The sequence below is a fragment of the Bufo bufo genome, chromosome 5 (assembly GCF_905171765.1).
Source record: "Bufo bufo chromosome 5, aBufBuf1.1, whole genome shotgun sequence".
Lineage (NCBI taxonomy): Eukaryota > Metazoa > Chordata > Amphibia > Anura > Bufonidae > Bufo > Bufo bufo.
This window is the reverse complement of record NC_053393.1, coordinates 35,539,020-35,551,554: the sequence shown is the minus strand read 5'-3', so window position 1 is coordinate 35,551,554 and position 12,535 is coordinate 35,539,020. Positions and strand designations below refer to the sequence as shown.

At 43.2% G+C, this 12,535-nt stretch overlaps 2 protein-coding genes across 4 annotated transcripts in view; one reads left to right on the top strand and one right to left on the bottom strand.

Annotated features, from left to right (window-relative positions):
• Window positions 1-12,535, top strand: part of TG (thyroglobulin) — a 174,274-nt gene that overhangs the window by 103,381 nt on the left and 58,358 nt on the right. Inside the window, 5 exon segments of the mRNA XM_040433830.1 lie at window positions 341-504; window positions 2,397-2,490; window positions 2,897-3,056; window positions 3,841-4,034; window positions 7,853-7,937. Of these exon segments, the coding sequence (XP_040289764.1) occupies window positions 341-504; window positions 2,397-2,490; window positions 2,897-3,056; window positions 3,841-4,034; window positions 7,853-7,937 (697 nt within the window).
• The window catches only part of SLA (Src like adaptor), a 37,778-nt gene continuing 32,767 nt past the window's right edge, over window positions 7,525-12,535 (bottom strand). For 2 of the 3 annotated variants that reach the window (XM_040432548.1, XM_040432549.1), the window contains exons 7-8: window positions 10,872-11,004; window positions 7,525-10,731 (exon numbers count right to left, since the gene is read on the bottom strand). In XM_040432548.1, coding sequence (XP_040288482.1) covers window positions 10,506-10,731; window positions 10,872-11,004 — 359 coding nt within the window. In that variant the 3' untranslated portion in view covers window positions 7,525-10,505. The remainder of the gene's footprint in view (window positions 10,732-10,871; window positions 11,005-12,535) is intronic. The other variant, XR_005779066.1, reaches the window with a different exon arrangement.

The window sequence follows — 12,535 nt, the reverse complement described above, 5'->3', positions numbered from 1 at the left end:
ACGGAGCCCCGCAAAGTGGTGGCTGGAGGACTGCAGTCCGGCCACCACCAAGAAGTGAATGGGAGCGCACTGCGCATGACCGGCCACCGCTCCCATTCACTTCTTTGGGCCCGACAGAAATAGAAAATGAATGGAGGGCGGCTGAGCATGCCACGGAGCTCCACTTTCAGGGCTCCGGTACACTGGTGAGACCCGCGCCTATCAGACAATGGGGGCGTTTCCATCCTAGCGATATGCCCCCATAGCCTCAGATGAGAAGTTTTTTCTCTGGAAGTAATTTGCAGACTCCATTATTTTTTAGCTTCTACACGTCCTGTGACCTCATTGACCATTTCACAAGGGCGGCATTGTGGGCAAACCTGGATCCATTTTCATCGGTTCTGATATGAAGCATGTGAACCAGTTCCTGGGCATTCCTTATGCTGCGCCACCCACCAGTGAGAACCGTTTCCGCCCCCCTCAGCCGTATACCTGGACCGGCACATGGAATGCCACCTTCATCAGGTGAGATACAAGTCCTGGGGGCCACAGGATCCTGTTCTGTCTGCACAGAACTTCTTGAGTGACACGAGTTGAACCTTTTGTCATAGTGGAAATAATCTGTGGTTGTCGATTTCACCGTAACTAAATTAAGAACGTGGGTTCCTGTTATGATCGCACGCAACCCCTCCCAACTACTGAGCTGATAAAGTCACTTCCAAATGATCTGTCAGCTGTATATTTCTGCTTCAAGAAAAGTTGGGTGACGGAGCCACCACTGAAACTCTCACACAGATTGTCACTCAGGTTTCTAAGACTCCTGAATGGCAAAGTTATCTTAGGACTCATAAGACTCTAGACCTCAGCACTGAAGACCATCGGACCCCAGATCCCATTACCTATTCTTCAGACCACAGACTTAAAGGCAATCTGCCACCATAACTAACTCAGTCTGCAGGTGGAATGTTATAGAGCAGGAGGAGCTGAGCAGAATGATTTGTGGGAAATACTGTAATTGAGTATAACTTGTAATTTATTGAAATCCCTGCTCATTCTATGCTTTGGACTGGAGTCTAGTGGGTGGTCCTATCAGTGTATATGCATTTGTATAGATATGGATGACAATAACTGATAAGACTGTCCACTGGGCTCCGAAATACAGAAATGTTGATTTGTTTATCAATATGCTCAGCTCCTTCTGTGCTGTAGCATAATGCCTGGTTGTTTAAGCGCTTCAGACTCATAGGACCCCAGATCTCATGACCCAAGACTTATCAGACACCAGGCTTTAGCACCCAAGACTCATAAGACCTCAGATCTCCGCATCCAAGACTCATAAGACCCCAGATCTCAGCATCCAAGATTCATGAGACCTCAGATCTCAGCATCCAAGATTCATGAGACCCCAGACCAGCACCCAAGACTCATAAGACCTCAGATCTCAGCATCCAAGACTCATTAGACGTCAGATCTCAGCATCCAAGACTCATAAGACATCAGATCTCAGCATTCAAGATTCATGAGACCCCAGACCAGCATCCAAGACTCATAAAACCTCAGATTTTAGCATCCTAGACACATAAGACCTCAGATCTCATCATTCAAGACCCATAAGACCTCAGATCTCAGCATCCAAGATTCATGAGAACCCAGACCAGCACCCAAGACACATAAGACCTCAGATCTCATCATTCAAGACCCATAAGACCTCAGACCTCAGCATCCAAGACTCATTAGACGTCAGATCTCAGCATCCAAGACTCATAAGACATCAGATCTCAGCATCCAAGATTTATGAGAACCCAGACCAGCACTCAAGACTCATAAGACCTCAGATTTTAGCATCCAAGACTTATAAGATGTCAGATCTCACCACCCAAGACTCAGAAGACCTCAGATCTCAGGATTCAAGACCCATACGATCTCAGATCTCAGCATCCAAGACTTATCAGACCTCAGCACCCAAAAATTACAAGACCCCAGCAGTCCAGCACCCAGAATTAATCAGATCCCAAATTTCAACTCTCTAGCCCACTCCCCTGTAGTCCTGCAGGTCTCCCCTTTTCTAAAGAATCTCCCTAATCCATGATTGCCCCGTTGCTCCCCCCCCCTGGATCCGCCACTGATCCATGTATAGGAGTGCAGGTGAAGTACAGCTGAATAGAACTTATGACACCCTGGCAGAAGAGGGTGACGCAGGCCGGGGATGATAGGATTACCTTTATAGAGAACTTGATGGAGAAGCTGCAGATCTTTTCATTATGCAATGATTAACTCTTAGTAGCCTGAGTCTACAATGAGACAAGCAGATGTGGATTTCAGACTACCTCAGGCTCCAATAGTCAGTGCAGCTAGGTCGGAGTCGGCTTTTCTTGCTATGTTCACTATAACTTTATTATATTTCATGTTTTCTCTAGGCCCAGCTGTCTACAACCCGGGGACGGGAAGGCTCAGTATTCGTCTGTTAGTGAGGACTGCTTGTACCTAAACCTGTTCATTCCGCAAAATTATGTAAGTATTCGCACCCGCAAGCTGCACAGTCCCATATAGCTCATCTTACTGGAGGACCAGGAAGCTGGGCAAGGTGTAATACTTCATTTCTTCTCTGGAGGCGCTGAAGTGAAATACAAACACCTGCTGCAAGTAAATCACAGCTGTAAATTCTGAAGAGGAGGTTCTGGATACAGGGACTCTAAAAACCCCCAAAGAGGGGATCCTTATGTCGTGTCCTGTCCCCCCGCGCTGGACATTCATTTATTCACAATATAATGGAACGTTCTGTAACTTTCTAATCTACTTTGTGTTACAATTTCAGTCTAGACATCGGCAGCACAAGTTCTCCCTTCTGTCCTGTCAGTTTGCTACAATGTATCAGTCTACAATCATCCCCATCCTCCTCCTCTTTCTGTGCTTTCAGAGAACAATCTCCCCCGTTCTGCTGTATTTCCACAACAGTCCCAAGGACTACGCTGAAAACGGGCAGACGTTTGTCGATGGCTCTTACCTGGCAGCCATAGGGGACATCATCGTGGTCACTGCAAGCTACAGAGTTGGCGTCTTTGGTTTCTTAAGCTCGGGTAAGTGTACATGGGACTTGCTTCATGCTACCTGCCTGTGATACTGCCGTTTCCACAAGCCAGAAACATTTTGGTTGACCCATCTCATCATCATCCTTCTATGATAGGACCGTGAAGAACAGTAGGGACTGAGCAATGTGAGCAACGAGCATTCTCTCCCTATGTTCCCCAAAGAGATCTTCTTTTAATATAAATTTCCAACGCTTAGCTAAATGACTACTTATATTAGTCCACTAGAAATCAATGGAGACTACATCAGTGAACACATTGCTTCAATATATGTCTTGGAGGTGGAACAAGAAACCAAACACTTCAAAGTGAATGCCCACCCTGGAACATTGTTCTATCTAGGTCCACAGTTCTGCCCTGATTCCTTAATACGTCCTTATAGTGGTAGGGCCTGCGGTTTTTTGATACAGAGCTCCAGGTCCCCTGCATCGGTATAAAACTAAATAAAAAAATTCTGTCTGCCTGCAGCCACCATTAGGGGGAGCACAGGAGCTATTCACATACTGTATTATTATAGTTCAATGTACAAACAGTATGCTGTAAGCTCCTCAGCTCCCCCTGGTGGTGGCTGCAGGTATCTAGAATATTCTCATTTAACCTTATGTCTGTACAGGGGTATGTAGCTTTGTATAAATAAAAATCATTAGATTGACATAACCCATAAATGCATTCGAATGTTTTTTTCTGGAGATAGATCACATGAATGAAGCATCTGCTTTCTGTTGGACGATTGAGCCAAGACATTTTTATTATAAATTTGATTCCCCTGTTGCAGGTAACACTATGCCCAATGGGAACTGGGGTCTTCTCGATCAGTCTGCAGCCCTGAAATGGATCCAGGAAAATATTGCTTACTTTGGAGGTGACCCAGAGCAGATCAGTATTATCGCTGACCGGGCAGGCGCTGACCTCGCCAGCATTCACTTATTGTTACCAGAGGCAACACCTATTAAAAGAGCTGCCCTCATGGTAAGACGACCGACTGCATACAAGTTAATGCGCAGTATTAATTTTGACATTAGTAGAAAGGGATCGGTGCTCAGTCTAGAACAATATATATGATCACTTTCTAAATTTCTGCCTAAATTTGACCTAAAACTTCATCAGATGTTCACACAAATCCTAAAAGGTAGATAGATATCCAAATCAACCAAATGAGTCAAGAATATTAGACTTGATCATTTAATATTGAAGAAAATGTTCCAATATCATGTGTGTGAGTGGTAAAAGTATGTGAACCTTTAGGATTAGCAGATAATTTAAAGGTGAAATTAGTCAGGTGTTATCAATCCATAGGATGAAATCAGGTGTGAGTGGTTGACCTGTTTTATTTAAATGGTCACTAACTTGTCACACAACTTTGCATAAATCAAAAGCACAAGTGACCACCAGAAACTTTGTAATATGTTTTATCTGTGAGAAATGTCTGGTTCTCATGTTATCAGCTGTTTACCTCTAATACCGCTCTTCTCTTTGAAAAATGTCTTAAACCCATCCAGAACAGAACAGCTCCACAGAAGGATCATATTACACATGTCAATACACATGTCAATGCAAGTCTATTGAGAGGGGAGGGGGAGGAGTGAGCAGGCGCTGAATGAGACACACAGAGACAAAGAGACTGCTGCAGCTTAATAGAAAGTTTCTTTCTATTGTGGGGTTTCGCTCTGGTAGATAGGATAAGCGGGCGCAGTACAGTGGCAAAATACAAGTTCTTAACCTTAAAACGTCAGAGTTTATTCACACTTAAGGCAATTGCACAAAACAGCACATAACTTTGCGGTCTTGGGGTGAATTCAAACACAATGGAAAGTTAATTTAACATAAGTCACCTTGCTGGCAGTTCTGCCTCCAGTAGTCCACAGCAGACTTTAGGGGACCTGTTTCCCCCGCATGCGGCTCACAGCCCTCCAGCAGGCACAAAAACAGAGACATCTCTACTGAGCCCAGGTGCCTATTTATGGACAGCCAGGTGCTGACAAAACCCGGAAACGGCACTTAAACTCCGGTCCGGTATTTGACCTCACCTGGCTGGAAACCAGCCCAGCCGCACATGCTGGGAGGAAAATACCTGCCTTGCCAGACACAACCCCTCACTGTGTCACACTATTCAAAGCCATACAGGTACTTCTCTCTAACGTCCTCCATGGTCCTGGGGCTGCTTCTTAATAAGAGAAGATTAAGAAGCAGATTCTTCTCTACTTTCTGTGTGCAGTGGATAAGAGCTAGTCTCCACCCATCATCTCTGGGAGAACTAGAAACTGGACATTTAGCATGCACAACAGAAAAAAATGCTAAAAGAATGCCAGATACAAGTGATATACACTCACCTAAAGAATTATTAGGAACACCTGTTCTATTTCTCATTAATGCAATTATCTAGTCAACCAATCACATGGCAGTTGCTTCAATGCATTTAGGGATGTGGCCCTGGTCAAGACAATCTCCTGAACTCCAAACTGAATGTCAGAATGGGAAAGAAAGGTGATTTAAGCTATTTTGAGCGTGGCATGGTTGTTGGTGCCAGACGGGCCGGTCTGAGTATTTCACAATCTGCTCAGTTACTGGGATTTTCACGCACAACCATTTCTAGGGTTTACAAAGAATGGTGTGAAAGGGAAAAACATCCAGTATGCGGCAGTCCTGTGGGCGAAAATGCCTTGCGGATGCTAGAGGTCAGAGGAGAATGGGCCGACTGATTCAAGCTGATAGAAGAGCAACGTTGACTGAAATAACCACTCGTTACAACCGAGGTATGCAGCAAAGCATTTGTGAAGCCACAACACGCACAACCTTGAGGGTGATGGGCTACAACAGCAGAAGACCCCACCGGGTACCACTCATCTCCACTACAAATAGGAAAAAGAGGCTACAATTTGCACGAGCTCACCAAAATTGGACTGTTGAAGACTGGAAAAATGTTGCCTGGTCTGATGAGTCTCGATTTCTGTTGAGACATTCAAATGGTAGAGTCCAAAATTGGCGTAAACAGAATGAGAACATGTATCCATCATGCCTTGTTACCACTGTGCAGGCTGGTGGTGGTGGTATAATGGTGTGGGGGATGTTTTCTGGGCACACTTTAGGCCCCTTAGTGCCAATTGGGCATTGTTTAAATGCCACGGGCTACCTGAGCATTGGTTCTGACCATGTCCATCCCTTCATGACCACCATGTACCCATCCTCTGATGGCTACTTCCAGCAGGATAATGCACCATGTCACAAAGCTCGAATCATTTCAAATTGGTTTCTTGAACATGACAATGAGTTCACTGTACTAAAATGGCCCCCACAGTCACCAGATCTCAACCCAATAGAGCATCTTTGGGATGTGGTGGAACGGGAGCTTCGTGCCCTGGATGTGCATCCCTCAAATCTCCATCAACTGCAAGATGCTCTCCTATCAATATGGGCCAACATTTCTAAAGAATGCAATCAGCACCTTGTGGAATCAATGCCACGTAGAATTAAGGCAGTTCTGAAGGCAAAAGGGGGTCCAACACCGTATTAGTATGGTGTTCCTAATAATTCTTTAGGTGAGTGTAGATGTACATACACTTTATTATTGATTAATGCAATTTTTTTTGAAAGGTTAGGTACGCTTTAAAGAACAAGATATATCAAAGTCTGATCTTCACAACACACATTTAAGGAAGTGTATCATGTAATGAACAAAGGAAATTTCTGAGGACCTCAGAAGAAGAGTTGTTGATGATCATTAGGCAGAAAGAGGTTACAAATCCATCTCTAAATAATTTGAACTCCACCAATCCACTCAGACAGATTGGGAGAGATTTCTCAAGACTAGTATAAAGGAAAATTGGTTTAGTAACTTATAGCAACCAATCAGATTCCACTTTTCCTTTCTCAAAGCTTCTTTGGAAAATGAAAGATGGAATCTATAAGTTATTGGCCTCAATAAATAAATGGCAGAGTCTAAGGTTTTTGACTCATTTGTTTGATTTTATTATCTTTATCTACTTTTAGGACTGAAAATAGTTTTTACTATTGTCTATAAATTCCAAAATGAATGACAGATTTTGAATACAAGGTTTCTATATTTCCTTTATTTTACTGTACAGAGGAACATTTTATAAAGATACAAAACTCAAAACAATTTACAGCTTTACATTGCGGCACGGCAGACGGATCATGCTAGGTGATCACAAATGTACCATTATTACATATAGAAATAGACAAAATATTCTGTAGATTGCTACTCGTGAATAAATAATCTGTAGTTAGCATGTGACTGTAAATAATAATTGTGTGTGGGCCATACCAATAATACCCAAGCGAAAAAAGAAGGTGCCACAACTGGTCGTTGCCCAATCCCTATTTGAAATTAGAGATAATGGGGAACCATAGGAAAAACAAACCCTGATCCCAGTGCTAGTTCATGCCACCATAACATTGTGGGACAGGAAACAAAACCCAGTGATGACCATAGATGTGATATTTTGGTGGAAACTCCTGTCCATGGATTAAAACTCATGTTTGTGCTATGAAAATGTCTGGTGTGACCCATCGTCATGGAATCAGATAGGTGTATTTGTAATCTGTCCAACCCTAGGCAACATACGTGTCTGTCTACCAATTGGATACCTCTCCAACCCATTTCCATTTGGCTGATGTTCAACCCTAGTCACCATATGTGTCTTCAAGTTGGGTATCTCCCCAACTCATTTCCATTATGCCAAGTGGGCACTTACTGGGACGTGGCAAAGCTACAGCTATTTTATGTCCATGGTGCAGGTTTTGCTCCCGTTTGTCTTGTTTGCCAACAGGTGGCACCTGTAGAGAAGGGACAGCTCATTGCAGGTTTGGACTGCTCATGGGAAAGCGAAGGAGGGGGCCTGAGATGGGCCAATGGTACTCACTCTAGGGGAGGGAGGTTTGGGTTTGCACAGATAAGGCAAAATTGTTGAGAGCCCATGGACTTCTTGATGTAACGCATTAAGGTGGTCATCTTTTTGAAACCCACTGCAGTGACCCTTGACCCGAGGTCCTTCATCACCAATCATACAGGTTAAATATTATACATATTAAATACACAGAATACTAGTAATTGTGTGCCATGTTGGTCGTCTTTCCTAATATACATGTGTCATGCAAAGTCAAGTTTTAGGGTTGGACTGGATGATTACTTTAAAGGGGTTGTCCAGAATTAGAAAAGCACATCTGTCTATGGGTTGCGTCTAGTATTGCATCTCAGTTCCACTGAAGTGAATACAGTTGAGCTGCAATATCTCACGCACCCTGTGGACAGGTATGGTACTGTATTTGGAAAAACAGGTTTGTTTCTAATCCCGAACGCCCCCCTCCCCCATTTTATTTGCCCAAAATATTCTTGACGTGGTCAAACTGAACCCCAAACAGCAGAGTCATCTTTCTTTTAGGAGTCCTACCTATAAGAATTGAGATTAGATGGTATAATGCCTGAAATGAAAGTCTTTGAAGTTTTGGAATATTGAAGAGCATTTCCCAGTTTTTGGCTTCTTTGGTCCTCAATTTTGTTCCCTCATGGAAGCATGGTGTCATTTGGTGAAGGGACATCTGCTGTGGCTTGGTGGGCATTCTGCGTAGACTAGACCTCTCTATTCACTCCTGTCAGGGGAATGACAACCCTTCTGGGTATCGGCAAGTTGTCTGCTACTGTATCTAGAAAAGTCTCCAGACCGATCCCATGATCTTTGGTCAATGCAGTACAATATGTACATCTCTACCCAGCAGATGATGGCCCACAGGTCCTTCACCCTTAGAATCGGCAGACGGTTTAGTAGGTGGTCATGCACCCCTTACTACCTTCTCATTATTTTGGGATTGGGGACTGTCCAGTGACAGATTCTTCAATGCCCTTAACCATCCCATTGAAATACTCCTTAATGGGATCCTGTCACCTGGTTTGCCCTCATGCAGCTGGGGTCAAATGTTAGGGTCCCAAACCTGCCCCTATCAAACCTGTCTGGCCCTGCAAAGTTCAGTAAATGAAGACATAACTTATCAGGAGTCCGGGACTCTTCTTCAGTGGCATCAGGTGCATGCCCGCTACGCCAATGTAGCCAAGATGGTATACCTAGCTTCACGCTGTATACCCTTGATGTGCTGGACAAGCGCCATGAAACAGGTCGTTCTGTCCTTGGCTTCTTTACTAAATTTTGCCAGGCCAAAAGTTAGATTCGTGAAGCCCGGCTGCATAATGGATGCTGGTGGCTTTGTGTCCTCAAACCAGGTGAAAAGTTCTCTTTAAGGTGGACCTGTCCGCTCTCCTGACTTGTCCATTTTAGTAACTCATGTTGGGGGGTGGTGGGTTCTGGTCCTCCTTAAGGAGACCAGTGGCGTATGACGACTTAGTGGCAATGCTCCATGGGGAAAAAAGTATGCATCCCAGGGAAAGTATCTCCCAGGGAAAGAGAACGGACTCACTACTGCCACCTAGTGGAAGGGGAGCCCTATAAGTCAGTGTATGACTATTAAGACTTGGAAAATATCCAAGCCATATACAATATCCAGCGCAGACAGCTGTTTTGGGGTGTTTGACCTTCTTCAGGATGAGTTACGATTCTGGATGACTTTGATGTTATTTCATTGGAAATACAATGATTTACTAATTCTGCAGCATCTTTTCATAAGGCCTCTATGACGTGCTGTTCCTGTTATACTCCTACTAGAAATTAATTAGTAAGTTTGCCACTGGGTGTTACCAATTGGGGGCTCGTCAGTTCACTCACGGACATTGACCAATCAGTGCTTGCAGTGACAAACAGTGTAGGGGTAACACCCAGCTGTTAACTATTCATTTATTTCTTAGAGGAATAACAGAGGAATGGTTTAATGCAGAGCTCTAAGAAAAGATACTCCAGAATTGGTATTTGATGGGGAAAAAATAAATAAAAAATAGACGTCGAGTCACTTTTAAAGGGATTTTCTCATTTTATGTGAATAAAGTGGAAACACTTGTATCATAATCTTCGCTTGCTATCAGTGAATAGAAATTTCCATAGTCCTGCTCACCCAGCTACATGGAGGGGAGCTCTCTTGGATAGCAAGCCTCTCAGGTATGTCCCAGCACTTTTTCAGGATAGGACTCTTGCTCCTGTATGTGCATTAGAATGGTTTCATTCACAGCAAGCAGAGATCTTGAAAATGTGAGTTCATGGAAACACACAGTATATTAGAAACTTGAAAAAACGTTTCATTACACAACTAATAAGATTCATCTAGTGGGCTGACGTTTCGACTCCTGCATCCACCACCATATTCGGCACCCCGTGGTCATAGAATGAAATTCCGTGGCCTGGATGGCTAGTGTCACTTTGTGCAATAGTTTTTTTTCCTATATGAGCAACATAATGAGTTCTAGTGACAGGAGGCACTTGCTAAAGGTCCGGCGCACTGGTTTACACATTAGGATCTGGGGGTAACAGGGGAGTAATGTTCTCATCCGTAACTTTCCGCGTACCCCGAGCGGTTGGAAATGACACTATTCCTAGAAAAGATGCAGCTCTTCCGGTTCCGTTTCCCGTTCTGCTCATCGCTTCCAATGGCAAAACTCTCTTCTCCTGCCAAAGACAGGTACGAGGCGATGCTTTGTCTTAGTCCATAACTGAGGTACGAGTCGTCGTTCTCCAAAGAATTATCCGGTTCTTCTGCCGACAATGAAACCCTGAGAAATGAGAATATCATATGTCGTTATCAGATATGTATACAGATGTAGCAGAGCTGAAATAGTTGGTACAGTTGTAATTCTCTACAAGGTACTATGGATAGGTGTAATTATTATTATAAAGGTCAGGCAATAGTCACCTCTTCATACTCTTCCAGTTAAACGGCTTCTTTCTTCTCATTACCGGCACCTCCTGTCTTATATCTGGGACATTTATAGACTGTTGGGTGAGGCAGGGGGTGGTGAGAAGGCAGCACAAGCCATCCGAGCTTTCTGGAAATAGGACGCAGATAGATTATAAAACATAATGCGGATCCATGTACACAGGGGGCAGTGCCATAGTAGTTATATTCTTGTATATAGGAGCAGTATTATAGTAGTTATATTCTTGTACATAGGAGGCAGTATTATAGTAGTTATATTCTTGTACATAGGAGCAGTATTATAGTAGTTATATTCCTGTACATAGGAGCAGTATTATAGTAGTTATATTTTTGTACATAGGAGCAGTATTATAGTAGTTATATTCTTGTACATAGGAGCAGTATTATAGTAGTTGTTTTTTTTTTTTATATATATATCTTGTACATAGGAGCAGTATTATAGTAGTTATATTCTTGTACATAGGAGCAGTATTATAGTAGTTATATTCTTGTACATAGGAGCAGTATTATAGTAGTTATATTCTTGTACATAGGAGCAGTATTATAGTAGTTATATTCTTGTACATAGGAGCAGTATTATAGTAGTTATATTTTGTACATAGGAGCAGTATTATAGTAGTTATATTCTTGTACATAGGAGCAGTATTATAGTAGTTATATTCTTGTACATAGGAGCAGTATTATAGTAGTTATATTCTTGTATATATATTCTTGTACATAGGAGGCAGTATTATAGTAGTTTATTCTTGTACATAGGAGCATATTATAGTAGTTATATTCTTAACCAAATCTCTTTTTATTGAGACAGCAAATAGTTAGAAAGTGCAACAGTACAGCATACGCCATACGCAGATGGCATCAAATTAGTGCAATCATAATAACGCAGCCAAATAAATGAGGGGGGGGAATAAACAAAAATACAGACAAGACACGGATAGGGATAACGAAAACACAAACAAGAAGAGGGAAGGAAGGGGAGGGATGGGGGGAAGGGGGTAGGTACAATATGGCAGTATCATCAGACCCCTATAAGGTTGTTCAAGGTGGGACGATAGCTTTCCAGGGACTCCATATGTCTAGAAAACGAGGGCGAGTGTGAGATTCCCAGTGAGCCATCTTCAAAGCGACATATCTGATCCACTTTCTCTTGCCACATCAGCAGCGTAGGCGCAGAATCGTTCTTCCACAGCAAAGGGATTAGCAACGGGCAGCAGTAAGAAGTAATGTTGGTAGGTTGTTCTTAGAGGGTAAGGGACACATTGGGGCACCAAAGCAGAACTAATTGTGCATTTAGACTTATATGAGTCACAGATGTGCCTGATTAAGCTCTCAATCTGTGTCCAAAAGGGACGGATTAGACTGCAGGACCACCATATGTGAGAAAGCGACCCCTTCTCTGTTCCACACCTCCAGCACCGATCGGGTATTTCCTGATTAGATTATGAAGGAACTCAGGCGTTTTGTACCAACGTGTGAGTAGCTTAAAGGAGTTTTCCTGTATTTTGATACAACGACTGAATCCATGAGAATTGGAAAGGATAAATGCCTTTTCAGGTTCTGAGAGGCGGAACGAGAGCTCCTTTCCCAGGCAGTTAGAAAGGACAGTGCCGGGGGTGTGGAAGAGAGAAGTTCCTTGTAGA